The 19,346-nt window shown below is 34.4% G+C and overlaps 1 protein-coding gene across 1 annotated transcript in view; it reads left to right on the top strand.

The window, feature by feature from the left end:
• Window positions 1–1,418: 1,418 nt before the first annotated feature.
• The window catches only part of ILA (putative protein kinase regulator ILITHYIA), a 32,412-nt gene continuing 14,484 nt past the window's right edge, over window positions 1,419–19,346 (top strand). Inside the window, exons 1-26 of the mRNA XM_028077513.2 lie at window positions 1,419–1,725; window positions 1,931–2,307; window positions 2,611–2,742; window positions 2,836–3,217; window positions 3,364–3,510; window positions 4,228–4,412; window positions 4,500–4,626; window positions 4,747–4,820; window positions 4,896–4,972; window positions 5,063–5,099; window positions 5,175–5,341; window positions 5,943–6,126; window positions 8,476–8,553; window positions 13,428–13,547; window positions 13,675–13,734; window positions 13,878–14,003; window positions 14,081–14,186; window positions 14,282–14,451; window positions 14,930–15,232; window positions 15,310–15,426; window positions 15,509–15,610; window positions 15,694–15,843; window positions 17,268–17,432; window positions 17,502–17,678; window positions 18,920–19,042; window positions 19,188–19,268. Of these exons, the coding sequence (XP_027933314.2) occupies window positions 1,605–1,725; window positions 1,931–2,307; window positions 2,611–2,742; window positions 2,836–3,217; window positions 3,364–3,510; window positions 4,228–4,412; window positions 4,500–4,626; window positions 4,747–4,820; window positions 4,896–4,972; window positions 5,063–5,099; window positions 5,175–5,341; window positions 5,943–6,126; window positions 8,476–8,553; window positions 13,428–13,547; window positions 13,675–13,734; window positions 13,878–14,003; window positions 14,081–14,186; window positions 14,282–14,451; window positions 14,930–15,232; window positions 15,310–15,426; window positions 15,509–15,610; window positions 15,694–15,843; window positions 17,268–17,432; window positions 17,502–17,678; window positions 18,920–19,042; window positions 19,188–19,268 (3,888 nt within the window). The 5' untranslated portion in view covers window positions 1,419–1,604. The remainder of the gene's footprint in view (window positions 1,726–1,930; window positions 2,308–2,610; window positions 2,743–2,835; window positions 3,218–3,363; window positions 3,511–4,227; window positions 4,413–4,499; window positions 4,627–4,746; window positions 4,821–4,895; window positions 4,973–5,062; window positions 5,100–5,174; window positions 5,342–5,942; window positions 6,127–8,475; window positions 8,554–13,427; window positions 13,548–13,674; window positions 13,735–13,877; window positions 14,004–14,080; window positions 14,187–14,281; window positions 14,452–14,929; window positions 15,233–15,309; window positions 15,427–15,508; window positions 15,611–15,693; window positions 15,844–17,267; window positions 17,433–17,501; window positions 17,679–18,919; window positions 19,043–19,187; window positions 19,269–19,346) is intronic.

Raw genomic sequence — 19,346 nt, 5'->3', positions numbered from 1 at the left:
TATTATAATTGTTGATATCTGATTAATATTCATTGTTTTATATATATGTCTCAATATTATTATTGATTTAATAATTATTATTATATTATTTTATATTTTTATTATTATTAGTATTGTTTGAGTAATCATTTTCTAACAGTAGCTTGGGGAGAGCACATTATTTCATTATTTCACCACAGGTACATGACTTCATTAGTTTGACACAAAAGGACGCATCCAGATAATATTGAGTTTATAAGAGTTTGATTCATAATGATATGTTGTGTGGTTGTGCTATATTTGTTGAATATATAAATTTGTATGCACATGGATTATTTTATAATGCAATTGTAGTCTCTTATTCAATTAGCTTACCCTTCTTTTGTATTATCTCCCTCGAGTTGTTTATTTTCTTTTGCAATGATCACCTTATTGGTGTAAGCAGATGAAGATGCAGGTGTAGTGGTACCTCTTGTGGTTGAAACACTATCAATTTGGACGATCGAGCGATATTAGATCCTATTAGGTATAGTTTGGAAACAGAAGAAATAGTTGAGAAATGTATGTGTGTGATATTATTGTAATCCTATATGATGACTATACTAATATACCATATATATTAGACTATCTGCTTTCTAAATATTCATAATAAAAATTTATTTTAGTAATTTTTAAGCTGCAAAAATTGAGATGTTACAAATTCAACACATACAAATCTCATCTTAAACGTTAAAAATAAGTTTAAACAATAATCCTGCACAAAAAAGTTACTATTGTGAACACGTTACATCAAATCCAAATCTTCTATCTGAAATTTTACTGAAAACATATATAATTTTCTTTAAATTTAATGACATAAACACTAAAGTTACTAAAAACCCAAGAATCTAAAACAAAATATTAAACCATAACATTATTTTAGCATATGATTAAATAAGTTGAGAAGTTCCCTTTTTTTAACTGACCTATTAATATTAATGATAATATCATAAACAAAAATGAGAAAAAAAAATCTATGAAAACATATAAACTTTTAAAAAAATGTAGATAAAGATGTTAATTACCTTCTCAACTGCTATGAAGTTCAATTATATACCGATATAGATAATAATTAGAAAAAAAAGAAATATAAAGTTTTGTTTTATTTTATAATGAGAGAGGTACGAGTTTTTCTTTTATTTCTTGATTTTAGGATTACAAGTAACATAAGATTTTCAATATAGCTAAAAAATATATCATTCGGTGGTATTAGCTGTTTGGAGGGAGGGGACAGGGAAAAGGGTTGGGTTAGAATGTCTTTTCAGTTGTTTTTGGGTTTAAAGAGTAAGTCAGGGTGTGAATAGTATTGCCCATGTTTGTAACCCAGCAATTATAATCGCCAAGATCCAAGAAGAAAGAAGTGAAAAAAGAATTGAAAATAGAAAAAGAAAAAAATTGTCGTTGATTTGTTTTTTCGTTTCAACGAAAGTCCGAACCGAACACGACAGGTTCAAGCTATAGCAGTACCCAAAACCCTAGCTAATCTCAGTAGTGAGGAACTGAAACGCACTGTGTTTGTAGGAGTTGAAGCGTGGCTGCATTAGATTATCCTATTCCGAGCTTGCAATTTCCTTCGGATCTTTGCAATGGCGGAGTCATTGCAATCTCTCGTTTCCCTCTCCGAATTGGTTTCCACTTCCTCCACTAACCAACGTGTTCGGGTATTCCGTCGCGAAATCCCTGCGTTCTTGAGTTCCTATGCCTCAGGTCAGCACCGAAACCATCACACCAATGCGCCATTTCCATTTCACACTCCCCAAACTCAATTCACCATTTCCATTTCCTCTAAACGGCGATCGTTTTATCAAGAACGCTGCTTTATTTTTGTCTCTGTTCTTGCTTAATCAATCATGAAGGTCTGAATGCGCGATTTGTTTGTTGTTCGACCTAATCAGTGTGGTCTATTTTGCAGAAATGTCAACCGAGCTCGCTTCGCTACTTACCGATATAGTGTTCCGAACGGTTGCGATTTACGATGATCTCAGATCGAGGAAAGCGGTCGATGAAGTGATTGTGAGAGCGTTAGGAGGAGAGGTGTTCATGAAGACTTTCGCAGGAGCTCTAGTTCAGAATATGGAAAAGCAATCCAAGTCTCAATCTCATGTTGGATGCTATAGACTTCTCAGTTGGTCGTGTTTACTTCTGAGCAAGAGCCAGTTCGCCGCGCTTTCCAAGAATGCTTTGTGTAGAGTGGCTTCGGCGCAAGCTTCTTTGCTTAGTTTAGTCTTGCAAAGGTCTTTTCGTGAGGGAAGGGCTTGCAGGAAAAAAATTTTCCGTTTGTTTTCCCAGGTTCAGCCCAACTGTCGTTTCTTTTATTTTATTAATAGTAATAATAGCAATGTCCTCAATTTTATGCTTGGGTTTAAGAGATGGTAGCTGTACAATATGTTTTACGACAAAATTGTACGATAATGAGAGTGAGAGAAGATAGAGAAGTGATGAGTGACGCTACTGTCAGTGAAAAAATATCATTGTATAAATTGATGTACGACTCACTATAAATAACACAACATGTAAAATTTTGACTTCCTCCTTTGCAGTTTCAATGTATATAAGAAATTATATTGTAATTTATATGTTTCTGCTTTTCAGTCACCTAATATCTATAAAGTCTACATGGAAGAGCTGAGAAATGGACGAATTCCTTTCAAGGATTGTCCTGAATTATTAATGTTGTTGCTGGAGTTCTCATTTCAGTCTCCCTCTTTAGTTGTGGAATTCAAGGTGAGTGAGTGTATGCAATTTTTCTTGTTTATACTTTGCATTGGGTTTGATTTTAACCTTCTAGGGTCTGATGTAGTTCTTTGTTCCTTACAGCCAACGTTTCTTGATATATATGTTAGTGCGATACTGAGTGCAAAAGAAAAGCCTGGAAAGAGTCTTACTGAGGCATTTCGTCTTCTTTATTTGCAACTGTCACATGAAGATTTTCAAAATATTGTTATACCATCTTCTGTTAAAATGCTAAAACGCAATCCGGAGATTGTGTTGGAGTCTGTTGGGATTCTTTTGAAGTCTGTTAACCTTGACCTGAGTAAATACGCAGCTGAAATTCTTTCAGTAGTATTAGCACAAGTTCGGCATGCTGATGAAGGGAGAAGGGATGGGGCACTGTCTATAGTCAGGAGTCTGAGCCAAAAATCTAGTAATCCAGATGCATTGGACACAATGTTCAATGCTATCAAAGCTGTTATTAAAGGTATTAAATTGCCTTATGCTTGTATATTTGGCTTGTTATGATACCAGTTAAACCATTTGGTGATGTGGGGGTTATCTTGATTTTTGATTGACAATGTTAATGGTGCTTTTATAATATATTTGACCACACAAATTTCATTCGAACAGGCTCAGAAGGAAGGCTTACTTTTCCATACCAGAGAGTAGGGGTGGTAAATGCAATACAAGAATTGTCTAATGCACCAGATGGAAAACACCTCATCAGTCTGGCTCGTACAATATGCGATTTTCTTCTATCATACTACAAGGATGATGGTAAACATAAGTTCTAATATTCTTTTGAATTTTGAATCTGTTATATGTATATTTTTCTTTACTAAGTTGGTGATATACTTTTTTATTCAATGATAAAATCATATATTATTAGAGAGGAAAGAGATAAAGTACATATTGTGGAAGGGGATCAGATATCCTCCTAATGAAATATTGGGGATCAGATAAAGTACATATTGGGGAGGGGGACAAATAAAATTAACATAATAGGCTACAGGGGATAAAAATGTGAAATGCCGTTTAATCTCTTTGTTCCTTTTTAAATGTTGATACTTGAGAAAAATATTCCTTCGTATTTATATGATTAACGTTAATTATATCTTCCTACACAAATTTTAATGAACTTACGCATTTATCATGGAAGTGTAAATAGAGAACAACTAATTTGTATTTATTGTGAATTAGAAATGATAAAATAGTCAATAGGGAACTTCATAACACTACAAGGAGCTGCAAAGGATATTATATTTTTTGGTTCCTGATCAAAAACCTTAACAAAGTCACTTAAAATAGTAATAGAGGAAGTAATGTTTACTTAAAACTGTTTTTTGCAATTTGTTTTTAACAGATTACTTTATTATTTCAGAAAATTTACGAGTTCTCTTTTAATTTTAAAGACCTTTTTTACATGTAAAAATCCCTTGCAAAAGGATCATACTATTATTTATTGCAAACTCATGCTCCACATTTAATTGACAGGAAATGAGGAGGTTAAAATTGCGATTTTGTCAGCCATAGCTTCTTGGGCAGTTAGATCTACAGATGTCATTCAAGAGAGTTTGGTTTCCTTTTTTGTTTCTGGCCTCAAAGAGAAGGAAACGCTAAGAAAGTGTTTTCTGCGTAGTCTACATACTATTTCCAAAAATGAAGATGCTATCTTAAAGGTGACCTGTTACTTTGATTTTTTATAATTCTCAATTTATCTTGTGCACGAATTTGATTCACTCATGTTTCAATTAAGTATTTTTCAGATGTTACCGTTGTTTGGTGCTCTTGTCCAACTTGTTAAAACTGGCTATACTAAGGCAGTACAACGTTTAGATGGCATGTACGCCTTGTTACTAGTTGCAAAGATAGCTGCTGTTGATATTAAAGCTGGTTTGTATTAGTAGAAATCTTTATTATTTTAAAGTCGAAGTACTAGTGTTCTTTTTTTTTTTTTTTAATTTTTTTTCTGCCGAAAAATTTCATTTGTTCTATTGTGTTCTATTTTCCCAGAGGAAGCATTGGTAAAAGAAAAGATATGGGCTCTGATATCACAAAATGAATCTTCGGTTGTGCCAATTTCTATGGTGATTACTCAACTAAAAATTGTTTTATAGCATTACACAGGATTTATTCTACATATCTGAAAATTTGCTCTGCAGGCTTCAAAGCTATCAATTGAGGATAGCATGGCATGTGTTGATCTTCTTGAAGTGCTTCTTGTGGAACATTTACAGCAGTAAATTTCATTATAATGCTAAAAAGTTGTCTATTGTTTTCGTCTTTATTGTTGTATGCTTTATTGTGTTTTGTTTTCTTTATCCTGCAGTACACTATCCAACTTCTCTGTTAGATTGCTGTTACAGGTAAAACATTTTTCATTTTATCAGATTCCTATATTAGTATTTTAAGTTGACTCATTTATTGTTAACTTAATGCAGTTACTCGTGTTTTTTATATGCCATCCGAGGTGGGATATTCGAAGAATGACATATAACGTTACTAGGAAGATTATCACGTCTGCTCCTAAGTTATCTGAAGATCTATTCTTGGAATTTTCAAAGTACCTTTCTTTGATTGGAGAAAAACATTTAGCCTTAAAAATAAGGTAAATAGCTTATTGTACACTGATATGCATATTTATCAATTAAATTAGTCAGCTGTACTTGGATGTGGTTATTTCAGAAAGGTGTCTCTTCATACTAATAGTTGCATATTTTGTTATTAGATTTGGACCTACAATAAGCTCTTACTGTTTCTCTTATCCAGAGGTCATAAATTATCTGGAAAGTTCCTCTTCAAATTCCCCTTTGGGATTTTTTATGCTTTTCTAAATTATTGGTAGTCATACGACTGAATAATGCTATTTTATAAGATTGGTAACAGTTGATAGTATCTTTAGTTTTGCTTCTGGAAAACTGGTGCCTAATGTTGTTGGAGTAATTTCTTCTACAATCTAGTAAATAATTCCTGTGCCTATCTTGCCTATCTTATTGGTCAAGAGGCTTAGAAGAATCTATTTTGGAATTCAATTTTTGTTGTTAAGTGCTCTTTTTCATACCACTTGTGAGTTCTCACTAACTATTATATAGGGTATCAAACATGGTCCTAGTGTTGTATAACATTTCAATCATACTCTTGTATTTCTGCCCTCGTCAATCTCAATCTTTTCCACTCTGCTTTAAAACTCTTAATATTTGAATTTGCAGTGATACTGATATTTCTTTGGATCCTCAAGTTTCGTTTGTTCCATCTGTTGAGGTGTTGGTTAAGGCTTTGCTTATGATGTCACCAGCAGCTCTGAAACATACTCCAGATTCATTTGTCAGAATATTACTTTGCTCACATCATCCATGTGTAGTTGGTAGTGCAAAAAGAGATGCGGTGTGGAAGGTAGCTTTTCTTCATACTTATGTGTTGTCTTATATAATTTGCACTTAATTATTTAATTTCTAATAAAGACCAACTAGTATAAACTCGGCAGTCTAGAAACCTGGCAACTTGTGCATGTAATCAGTTGATAACCTAATCTATCTTTTTCATAGAGTTTAACATGATATCTCGACCCTTTTTTAAAACTGTCGGCTATATGTTGGGAACATTTTCATCTAAATTATATAATAAAGAATATCTGTTATATATGTATTATTAGGAACAGTTTTATTTATTCCTGTATCTTATCTTTGTTAGTATTGGATATAAAATCTCCTTTATAAATTGTATTGATTCCTTTTTTCACAATATAAATAAAGCACTCATGCTGTCTTAAAAAAACACTTGATTTTAGCTCAATGTTTCCCTTTTTGCTAGAGTTCAATGTTGGTCTCATGTTGAGAACATTTTTATTTGGATTAGACAATTTAGAATATCTTGATTAAAATTGTATTATTAGAAACACTTTTATTAATTCTTATATCATGTCGATGTTATCAGAGGATATCAGATCTCCTCTGTTTAGGGTGAGTAGTTGGTTAATATAGTTGAGCATATGTTTTGTTTTGTAAATTTAAAATCATTAGTTGTTCCTTTAAGGTTAATTGCATATTAACATTAATTTTCGCTTTAAAAAATATATGTGATAATTATTAAAGATCAAGCATGTTCTCAACTATATTAACCATTAACAGAGTTTAAATAAAAATAATAAAATTAAAGTTGTTGTACTAAGATTCTAGTTTTTTTCTTATTGTAGTAAAAATGAAATATGTCGATGCTTGTACTGAACTAAATATTTAACCCTCTATTTATTGTACTAAACCAAGTTTAATAAGCCAGTCCATTTAAAATGGTTCTTCAACAATGAAGTTCGTCTTTTATAAGCTTATTACAATAAATACAAATAATTATGGGATACTTCATCCCTACTTACGTGTTATAAGATGCCTATAAATCATATTGTAATAAATCTGATTTTAATTTTATATTAGTATATACAAGAAGAATTAATCCTCAAAGATCATCTAAGATAATCTGAAATATTCTAAGATAAATTTTATTCATATTTTTCTCACCCCCACAAGGTGAAGCTTAGTAAGTTTTAGTTTGTTATGTGAAAATAGCTCTCACTTCCTCAAAAATAAAATAAAGAACATAAAATTTGAGGTAGACTAAGAAATTTGTTGGAAAAACATGTAGGAATGTGGGAGAAGTCAATGAGAAAAATATCTTAGCCAAATAGTTGAATGATCTTCAATATGCTAATCTAAGTTTGTCTGTCATTACTATTCTTAAAATCACATTGGGACGCTTCAAAACAATATTATTGGATACTCAAATTTTTTATAATTGAAACTTAGTTTAACAACTTCTGGGATATAGACAAAGCTAGTACTTATAGGGAGTAGATGGCTAGATGGTGCGTCGAGGACAGAGATGAGGCCTGTGTCATAAGACATAATTCATGCCAGCACCTCTGATTCAAATATGGTGCCAGTTTTTATGGGACAAAGACAGAGCTGGTGTATCTGGGACAAAGATGTGTCCAGTTCATCTGGGACAGATTTAGCTATTGCATCTATGACATAATATGAGGGCATTGAATACACAACATTGATGAGGCCAATGCGTCTTGGACATAAACGGGAGTAGTGTATCTGGCACATAGATTGGGCTAGTGCATCTGGGACTTGGTAGGGTTAGTTCATTTGAAAGGTAGCTAGCATAAGGTGTGTCGATGAAAAAGTCAGTGGTAGCTAATACAAATAACTGGTGGCAATCCAGATTAGCACAATGAAAAAAGTGATGATGCCGGAAATAAGATATACTGCTAGAGGTAACTGATTGGACTTCAATTATTTTGTTTTTGGGACTAAATAGTGAAAGAATGTCAAAAGAGATCGGTGAGTATAATTGCACTTTGAAGACTGTGGATGGATTGCACAATGAATTTATTTTATATCAGTTGATCACGATAAATAGAAAAATTTATAAGAAATTATTTCTACATATGATATGTCTATAAATCATAAGTCTGGTGCTAATAAGATATCCCTATAATTATAAAATTCGTAGTTAAATAATATCGAAGCAAATGGTAAAAATATAAGAGAAGAATAAATCCTAATGATCATCCAAGATTCTTCCATATTATAAAAATAATAATATCATCATATTATTGAAATAGAAAATGTATTTCTCATATTTTTAGCAATACATGTTGCGAGGTCATTATTTACTGTACATGTGTGCTTTGATTTTTTTTTTTCTGATTGGTTAGCTAACCTGTTTCATTTTATTTTCCAGAGGCTCTGCAAGTGTCTGCAAGCACATGGTTTTGTTGTCATTGATATTATTTCAGCTAACGTGGGGAATTTCTTAAAGGTAATTTACAAATCTTTGCGCTTTCTTTTATATTGTTAGAGTAGCTGCTGTGTGATTTACGTATACATAAGGGATGATTATATTAAATATCTAAATTTTCTTTTCAATATCTTACATGTTATGGCAAAATCCGTGATGTGACTGCTACATTTGGGTGTGTATTTGCATAGGTACCATGACCGATATTTCAATTTGTTGAATCTAGTTGTGGGTTTAATCAGTGTTATTAAACTCAGATCGGACCATACCGGACTTATTGGTCCAAAATGGTTAAATGGCACACCGGACCCATAGTTGGTTTGATCACAAGAATATGCCTGAACCTGGTACCGAACTGTGGTTGAATAGGAAACCGGTGATTTGTAGGTTATCTACATGTCTTCATTTTCTGTGGTTGCTGCACCAACAGCCATCCCAGCCCGTTCTTGAGGCCTCTGCACACAGTCTGCAGCATGCCTCTCAGTGTCTGCACACCCTTCTGTGTGATGGTTGCAGCATTAATTGGGATGTACAAGGAAATTGAAAGTTAAAATCTAGTTTATGCGTGGGTGAAATGGTCCAACGGATGACCAAATGATATTTTGAAAATTAAAATCTAGTCTTCATTTTCTGTGGTTGCTGCACCAACAGCCATCCCAATACGTTCTTGAGGCCTCTGCACACAATCTGCAACATGCCTCTCAGTGTCTGCACACCCTTCTGTGTGATGGTTGCAGCATTAATTGGGATGTACAAGGAAATTGAAAATTAAAATATAGTTTATGCGTGAGGGAAATGCTCCAACTGATGACCAAATGATATTTTAGTTTAGTATAACAATAACACCAAGATATCTTGGTAATGTTAGAAATAAATATTGAGTTGAAGGGGGGGGGGGGAGGGTGAATTGAACTTTTAAAGATTTTCGGAAATGGATGAATTTTTTTAATCTAGATATCCTTTAAAGAAAAACCAATTTTAGTCTCTAGAAATGTCAATATTATTGTTCTTTAACTTTCCAAAAGCATGCAATTAGGATTTAGTTCAGATATAACTTCTAGGAGATAAGGAAAGAAGAAGAAACAAAAGAATTTATATTGGTGCTCTCTCACAAGAAAGATACATTTAGTTGCGTAATCACCCTCATTAGACTGATCTACTAAATTTACTGTCTTAGTAGAATCCCTAAAGATAAAATGAAAAACAACATAAAAAGAACAAGATGTTCAACCGTAATAGATGTCCTACACCTACTTATGAAACCCTATCTTACATAACACTCTTGATCAACCTTGTCACAATATATATGAACTCCCAAAGAAAATAAAGATTAAGGAACAAGATCACTTGGACATATTATAGCTCCATTGTAGTAAGTATCGTACGATTCACGATACGAATCGTACGAAACGATACGATACGGGTGCTTGGCGATACGAATTGCATGTTGTATCGTTTATGTTCATGAATTGTGTTCGATACGATACAATACAGGCCTGAATCGTATGAATCGCGATTCGAAACGCGATACGGGTTGAAATTCGTTTCTGAATTGGGTCGGGTTGACCCACCCATTTGAAACCCTAATTTTTGTTCCCTTCTGTATTTTGGCGCGTTGATTCAGGTCATCTCCTTCCCATTGCCTACTTCCCTCGTCTCTCTTCTCTTCTCTCCTTTCTCGTTCCTTCCTTCGTTTTTATCTGCGTTTGAGCGAGACGCGAGCCGCAGTGGTCGCATCGTGGTCGTGTGGTGGTCGCATCATTGTCGCATGGTGGTCGCACAGTGGTGACGCGGTGGTGTTTGCACAATGTTCTAGAGTTTTCGCATAGTGGTCTTGTGGTGTTGGTGCAGTGATCTCGCGGTGGTCGCACGGTGCTGAGGTGGTGCCTGTGTCGTGGTGCGGTCTCCTCTGTTTTGTGTATGTTCTGTGCAGGGAGGTTTCTCAAGTTTCAGGTTCTGTTTTTGTGCTTCAGACATGAGTAAATCAAACACAAAATGAAAAGTTAATATTAAATGGAATTACTTTGATAGTGTTCCACCAAACAGATTACAAGTGAAGTGTAAGTTTTGTTCTCATACTTGGGGTGGCATAGCAAGGATGAAATAACATCTTGCTCGGACAAAGAAAGATGTCATTCCTTGGTGAGACATCTTGACGAAACAACTTATTTTTTGGATTGCTATAATGTAGATTTTTTGTAGAAGCATATAGCCATAGTTAAAGGAAACTTATGGAACAACCACATTGTTTTTTGAAGGCTATGTTGCTGAAATTGTGAAATAATGTGGTATATACACATGTATACAATCACTCTATTTCACTATGAGGTTATTTTGTTCTTAATTGTCTCTTTGCATATTTATATATCTTATATATTTAAGTATATGTTACATTTTTATAATGTTTTAAAATGTTTATGAATCGTACGATTCACGATTCAAAATTTAGGCTCTCCGATACACGATACGATTCACGATTCAACTACCATATGATGAAGAAAAACATGTGATCCGTTATGTGACTAGCTCAATCTATGATCTTGAAGCCATTGAATCAGTTGCACAATTCCGAAAGTGTTTTTCCCACTTGTAGTACTTGTCACAAGGTATAGAAAATGTTTGACATTTTCAGATTGATTACTCAAATATAGCTCGAGATAGCCTAGTTCCTTGATAGGTAACTTTGGATCCATTAGCTACAACATCATATTGAGGAATTTTTGGAGAAGAAATGAGCAAGAATGAAGAACTTTGATTAAAAATGTGACCTGAGGCACTTGACTCATTTATCCATGGATCATGATCTTTCAAAGATTGAGAAATGAATGCTGTCGAAACACTTTCCACTGAAGAAGATTGGGCTTGGATTTTTCAAATTTAAACCTCATACTTTTGGTACTGCTCATAGAAAAACTTGGAATTTGATTTTTATTTTTGTTTTAGACACATGGATGCCTAGTTAGGAAAGCCATGCAATGAGTACAAATTTTCTTGAATACTACTTATTCTCTTATAGTATGTAGGATGAAGACATCCACTTCAACCACCACATGCTGGGTTGCTTCAATCTCCACCTCTTCCATAAGGTGCTACCAATGTTGAAGTTTCAACAACTCTAGCTAAAATTTCGTATTTTATTGAGGTAGGGACGTGAAATAATTTGATGACCAACTAGAATTGGTCTGGAAATGAATGTAAACTTCTCAAAAACAGGATCATGTATAACTAATGAAGCTTTTTGTTGACATCTTCTAATGAGTAAGCCGCTAGGAATCTTTTTAATCGTTCTACAACAGCCTGAGATTTTGTTACATTTGAGAACATTTTATGGTTGGTCTATTTGAGGGAGACTGCTCTTTGGGTTGCGTCAACGAGATGCTGAATATCATTAGCAAAGATATCTTGAGCCTTCTTCAAAAAAGAAGAGCATGTCTTGAAAGATGAGTATCTCTAATGGTTCGGGGTCAATTGATTGCCACAGAACATAGCTGGAAGTCAAGCTTTTGGCACTGAGATTTATATTCAGAGGAAAAGTACTAGCTTCCTTTTTCAAATGGTCATGATCCAAGGATCCACGATTGTACTGAAGCAGCAGACCAATATAAGTAATTCTTCCAATTGAGTTTTGCAGTTGCAATAGTAGGAGTACCGAAAATGTAAAAACAGGGCCAGCGGAGGCCATCTCAAAGATTGGGCACTAGAATGGAGACCAAAGCAGAGATGCATAGTGGAAAATGTGTGTGACCATATATACTTAACTCCAAGTGCATTGGAACAAAGAATCAAGATCAAGAATACGGTTGGGGAATGACTAGAGTCTTATGAGGTCACATGACTTCGGTGGCTGTAGGGTGGCGTGTGGTCTTCACATGGTTGGCTAGAGTGCCCAAAGATTTTGTCTGTGACGGCGCTTCAGCCTGTGTGACTGGGGAATTGGTTGTTGCTAGTTGAGACAGACCAGATCTGATAGTACTTGCCAAGAGAAAGGTGGAGGTTGACAATAGAGGATGACGACTTACAGTGATGTGTACACTGGGTGGGCCTTCCATCGCTAAGATGATTAAGACCACATGTTTGCCAGAGAAAAATGACAGTGATGGGCGGACAGCTGCCTGAGAGTAGGGTTAGAGTGTATTTGACCTAAATTTTCCCTTGAATTTTGTGAAGGCCAATGAGTATATTCTCAGCTGATATATATGTATGTGTGTGTGTGTGTGTGTGTGTGTGTATATATATATATATATATATGTATGTATATATGTATGTATGTATGTATGTATTCACAGATTAGTACAAGTATATCCTAGAGGAAGGCTACAGCTTATGTTCCTTATTCTAAAGCTCGCTGCACCCAAAAACAGCTTTTATGAAGCTTTACAGTGGTAGAGTATTACCTATTTCAACAAAACTCGTACAACATTGCTCTGTTAAATCTTCTGTTATCCTCCTCTAATCTCTAATGGGTTTTTGATTCACTGTTCCATGCTCTAATAGTTTTTTTTTATTTCTTTATTCTAACTGGGTATTATCAACAATAGGAGCTTTGTTCATCCATCATGAACATGTCTGCAATATAAGTACTTTTAGAAAGCTTTCTTGTGTAGTTAGTATAATTTATGTAGTGTGATCTAAAATTTGCCACCTATTATTTGGGAAGAGATACCGATTGGCCAGTAGAATTGGCTGTACGCTTTATATTGTAATCATTTACTTGTAGTAAATTAACTTAAAAGGTGAGAGAAACTTCAATTTGCCCTCTGTCGTCTATTTGTTCGTGTTAGTTCATATCTGTGTATAGTTTTCTGTTAGTTGTTTGATGTCTGTCATGTGTAACGGATCTCCTTGAAAAGGTTAACCATCTTCTACTAACGAAGAAATGATATATTGCTTTTTAGATCTTACTGGGACCAATGGGCTTGAAGAGTGCTAATCCTTTAGAACAACAGGCAGCAGTATTGTCGCTGTCAAGCTTGATGTCTATAATCCCTGGAGATACATATGTGGAGTTTGAAAAGGTAGACATATTATTTGTATTTAGTTTCGTTGGATCTGGATTCTGTAGTCTTTCAAGGTTGTGATTGTTATTTGTATATTCTAACTCTTGTTGCTGATAACTTTACCACACCATGTTATTAATACCAGTACTTGCTAAATATTCCTGAGCGGTTTGCGCATGATACACTTTCTGAGAAAGACATTCAGGTATTTACGTGATGCAGTTTATACAGTCTATTGATTGATATTTACATTATGTGTGCTATGTTTTCCTATTTTGTGATTATTTCTTTCAATTTTATTTACTCTATGGACAAATATGTTGTGATATTTTTCTTACATGGTTTCAGATCTTTCATACACCTGAAGGAACACTTTCAACTGAGCAAGGGGTTTATGTTGCTGAATCTGTTAGTGCAAAAAACACAAAACAAGCAAAGGGCCGCTTCCGGATGTATGATGATGAAGATGACGTGGTACATTTTAATTTCTTTTTTTTCATTGCTCCATTCATGATATTTAGTTAGTTATAATCTCCTGCTCTTTTAATCAGGATCATACGCGTTCTAACCATTCCGTGAAGAGAGATCTACCTAGTAGAGAAGCTGGTGGTGCAGGGAAAAAGGATACTGGGAAGGCAGCAAAGAAGGCTGGCAGTGGCAAGTGTTGCACTACTATTGCTCTAAGTTTGCAGCTTTCATATTTGAAGTTCACTCAGGCTGTGTTTTTTTCAATATTGTTCGGATTTTTTTAGACAAAGGAAAAACAGCGAAAGAAGAAGCAAGAGAATCCCTACTTAAGGAGGAGGCTTCTGTACGAGATAGAGTTGATGAAATACAGAAAAATCTGTCTCTGATGCTAAGAACTCTTGGAGATATGGCAATCGCTAATTCAGTTTTTGCTCATAGTAGGCTGCCTTCAATGGTAATGGCGCCTGCTACTTTGTTATAATAATATATTTGATGGTTTTTGAATTAACTGCAATCACTCTGAATTTAAAACTGTTAGGTAAGATGCCCATCTATTAGGAATATGTTTATAGTAATCCTTGCATGATTTGAAAAATCTTCCCTCCTTGACTTAGCTTTGCTCGCATGTCATGTTTTAAAGTTGTTGGGTTATTCATTACTGTAACCTTCACATCTCAAATCTCTTGTCCTAGGCAAGTGGTGTGTTATGATTCTTTATCATCTAAGAGTATGGAGAAAGTATGCCATATATTAGACCCACACCATTTCCAATATTGTGCTCTTCATTTTTAGTTAATTTTAATTGCTCTTTTCTGGAATCTTGTAGTTTCTAACTTATTGAGATTCTACAGTTTATTAATTAACTTATATCCCTTTATTTTACATATTATATTATTATATGTGGTTATGATTCTGGATTCAAATTTTGTCAGGTCAAGTTTGTTGAACCATTAATGCGATCTCCTATTGTAAGCGATGAGGCTTTTGAAACCATGGTGAAACTAGCTAGATGCACTGCTCCCCCTCTATGTGATTGGGCCCTGGACATTTCCACTGCTTTGCGTTTAATTGTGACTGATGAAGTTCATCTTCTGTTGGATCTAGTTCCATCAGTTGCTGAAGAGGAAATCAATGAAAGGCCATTTCGTGGCCTTTTTGAGCGAATTTTAGATGGTCTATCTATTTCTTGTAAATCAGGAGCACTTCCTGTAGATTCTTTTTCTTTTGTATTCCCGGTGAGCAATTATACTTTGAAATGAAATTTAATCAGTGTACCAAGGCTTCTATGTTCCTAACTCCAGTATTTTTTCAGATAATTGAGCGTATTCTTCTGTGCTCAAAGAAAACAAAATTTCATGATGACGTGCTTCGCATATTTTATTTACACCTTGATCCACATCTACCTCTTCCTAGGATTCGAATGTTATCGGTACTTTGCTTGACATTTCATGCTTTGTTTTGTCTTTTTCTATATTTTTTACGTGTTGTCTGATCAATATTCTTTTCTGCAGGTACTTTACCATGTGCTTGGTGTTGTTCCATCCTATCAAGCATCAATAGGACCTGCACTAAATGAGTTGAGCCTTGGTTTGCAACCTGCTGAAGTTGCTTCTGTATGTATGCCTGACTCTATTTTCATTGTGCAGTTGTCTTTTTATATAGTGCTTATGTTATCTCTCCATTTCTAATTTTACAGGCACTTTATGGAGTTTATGCAAAAGACGTTCATGTAAGAATGGCCTGCTTGAATGCTGTAAAATGTATTCCTGCAATTGCTAATCGATCTCTACCTGAAAACATTGAGGTATCGACAAGTATATGGATAGCTCTACATGATCCTGAGAAGGTTTGAAATTCCCCCCGTGGAACTTATGGCTCAAGTTTGTTTTTTTAATTTTCTCTTTTCCATTGAAACTAAACTGTGGTCTTTGCCTTTTATTTTAAATCCAATTTCACTTTAGATTATTGTTTTCTTTTAATGTATTGATATTTATGTAAAGACTATATTGTGCTTCCTTTGCATTTAGACGATTATAAAATTGAATTGAAAGTGGTTAAATCTGAAAAACTTACATACTGGGTTGTGTGTAAATTAGACACACTTGAAGGGAAACAAAATTGTAGTTGGGAAGAACTAAGTATGCTGAGTGCTGGGATAATAAATCAACCGTTCAATTCATCTGATGATTGCTTCCAAACTTGAAATTGGTTATTGGTAATACCTAAATCTGAAGGTTTTAGTGAGTAATGATTGAGTTTTTCACTCATCTATAATATGTGTTTTTGTGTGTAACAAAAGTCAAACAGACACACTGATAGCACGAGTGCAGACTGTTGCACCTGCCGAAATGGCTACAGCAGAAAAAGAAAATGGCGGTGACCCAATACAAGACATAATATCATAAAATACATATATTTGTGTAGCAGTGATGTAGATTAAGTTGGATAAATTTATTACTTCAATCCTTTCTGGTAAATTTTTAGGTTATTTTCTTATAGGTGACTAGATCTTGTGGTTCTGGTTTGGTTTGGTTCTAGTTAGTATCTATGAGGCTATAAGTGTAATTGCATATCAACAATAATGATCATGAAACAAATTTATGAAATCAGTAATCCACTGAGCAGCAGAAGACATATCCTCAGTATATGTTACTGTATTCTGGATTCTTAATGTTTAAAGTTTCCTATCGAATCTATATTTATAGATCCGAGGTGTTTAGAACTCGACCTACTCGATCTCTAACTGGCTGAATTTATATTTTTGACTGACTTGGACTGCCTCTTAAAATGGATATATATTATTTTTCCTTTGATTTTTTTTATTTTTTTATTTTTAAAGGTTTTAACCTGAATTAAAAATACCACTGCAATGACAGTGAGTCTTCCGAGTTAGCTTAATATATTTGGTAATTTCTCCTGTGGCCTAACTGTACAACTGTTCTAAATATTTTGGGTTAAATCTTGAACATTAAAATTCTCAATCGGCTTATGGAGAAGGTTTTTTTGTTCTCCGTCAAACCAAAATGTTCTGATAATTATACCAGCTCCTGTTTGCAGGTCATGAACTGAAATACTGGCCTATTTTATGCTTTAATTATGTTTTGGTTATGAATTATTTTCATTGCAGTACAATAGGGTTTTAATTTACTTTGTATGCTTTCGCCAATATTGCTTAGTAATTTTGTACTGTTTTCTACTTGAGAAATTTTTATTTGGTTTTTAAGTACTTTATTTTGAATGACAGCTAATTTACTTTTTTCAACATTTCAGTCAGTTGCGCAAGTGGCAGAAGACATATGGGATCATTATGGTTTTGATTTTGGAACTGATTTTTCAGGGCTTTACAAAGCACTGTCTCACATTAATTACAATATTCGTGTGGCAGCTGCAGAAGCATTGGCTGCTGCCTTGGATGAACATCCAGATTCTATACAAGTATGTTTGATTTATAATTTTCACTTTATTGCTGTTTATTTTGTCTCATTATTTACTGATAATTTTCAGGAGTCCCTGTCCACTTTATTTTCGTTGTATATCCGTGACATGGGTGCCGGAGATGTCAATGTTGATGCTGGTTGGCTTGGTAGGCAAGGAATAGCTTTAGCATTACATTCTGCTGCTGATGTTCTGAGAACAAAAGACTTGCCGGTTGTCATGACATTTCTAATATCAAGGGCTCTGGTAACTTTTACTGGCATTTACATTTTTAATTTTGTTATAATACTAAAACTGAAACCTATTTTCCTGCTGAATTGCTCATTTTTGGAGACGAGATCTTGATGGGAATTAATATAGCGTTGTAAGGATAAAACACAATTTTTTTTCTGTTGAGATGTGACATTTGCTAATTGGTTAATATTTGATATTACTTGTTATCTTCATTAATTATTTGTGCAAATTGTGCATGTTTGGTGCAATTGTTTTGCCTTAGCAGGTTAAGTTATCTATAAGAATTTTATTGGGGGTGAATTTATGATGGACCACAGCTTGATTTAAGGTTCATTGAATGCATATCAGTGAATTAGGGATTCACACCTAGCTGAGAAGGGCTTTGGCGGTCTGGTTGCTTTTGATGGGGTGTTAAAAATCTCAATCTTGGATGATATCTTTGATAGTAATCTTTCCCAAGCTGATGATAAATGTGTACATTGTAGGGTTTTAGATTAAGAAATGAAACATAGGGTCACACTTATGGATTGGCAAGTACTACAGGGATTGTACAAATTTATGTGTTCCTACTATTTGTGATTTGTGGCTTTTGCTCATAGTAGCATTCCAAATTTGTGTTGGAGTTCAGGAAGGTGGCTCACAAATTTGGTCCTGATTCAAGCCTGCAGAAATGTTTGAGGTGTTAGGTTGGTGCCAGTTAACCTGCATTCGAGAAGTTGGAGTTGGTGAAAGGCCACAGGGAATACAGCGAAAGGTTAAAATGAGATTAAGAATACAATCCTAGAATTTGTTAGCTCTGCTGGCCGGCACATTATTTAATTATTCTTGAGGAATTAAGGATAATCTTACTGCCTTAAAAAGATAGGACCCTACTGCCTTAAAAGGTTGGCCGACCACTAAATGAACATTGGGGGGTGGGCATAAAAACAAAGCTCTGGAAACACCTGAATATTGTAAGCTTAAGTGCATATACAACTGAAATGCAGTAAGTGCAATAAAATATCCCTTGTTTGAAAATGAAATGGAACAGTTTAAAAGTTTTTGTAATTTTTGATACTCTCGAAAGTGGAGGTTAAGGTGATAGAATAAGAAAAAATCTGCTTAAAATTTCAAATAAATGAAGATGTTGTGGCAACCTGATGTACTCCTTGATGGTAGTGTGTTTTGTATTGTACATGGTAAATTTTTTGCGAAGAGTATTTATTTGACAGTATCCAATGACAGTTGGCTTTTGGGATTGATTTGCTTCGCAGGCTGATCCAAATGCTGATGTTAGAGGCAGAATGATAAATGCTGGTATATTGATCATCGATAAAAATGGAAAGGATAATGTCTCATTGTTATTTCCCATCTTTGAGAACTACTTGAACAAAACAGTGAGTTCCTCTTATTATTTTGGAGATTCACGTCCTGGATAATCATTCTATTGTTCATTCCTTTCGCAGTAGAGGGCCACTTAAAATAAAATATAAGCGAAGTTATATGTGATATTTAATTATGAATACTCCCCCAATGTCTTAGGCTCCAGACGAAGAAAAATATGATTTGGTTCGGGAGGGTGTGGTTATCTTTACTGGAGCTCTGGCAAAGCACTTGGCAAAGGTTAGTATTAAAGCTTTTTCCTCGTTCCCAATTTTACATAGCTAGTCGAATTTGAAATCTGTTACTATTTTCATTCCT

This window comes from Vigna unguiculata, chromosome 6 (genome assembly GCF_037176805.1).
Source record: "Vigna unguiculata cultivar grain cowpea cultivar isolate G323 ecotype 2 chromosome 6, ASM3717680v1, whole genome shotgun sequence".
Classification (NCBI taxonomy): domain Eukaryota; kingdom Viridiplantae; phylum Streptophyta; class Magnoliopsida; order Fabales; family Fabaceae; genus Vigna; species Vigna unguiculata.
This window is presented reverse-complemented; position numbering and strand designations above follow the sequence as displayed.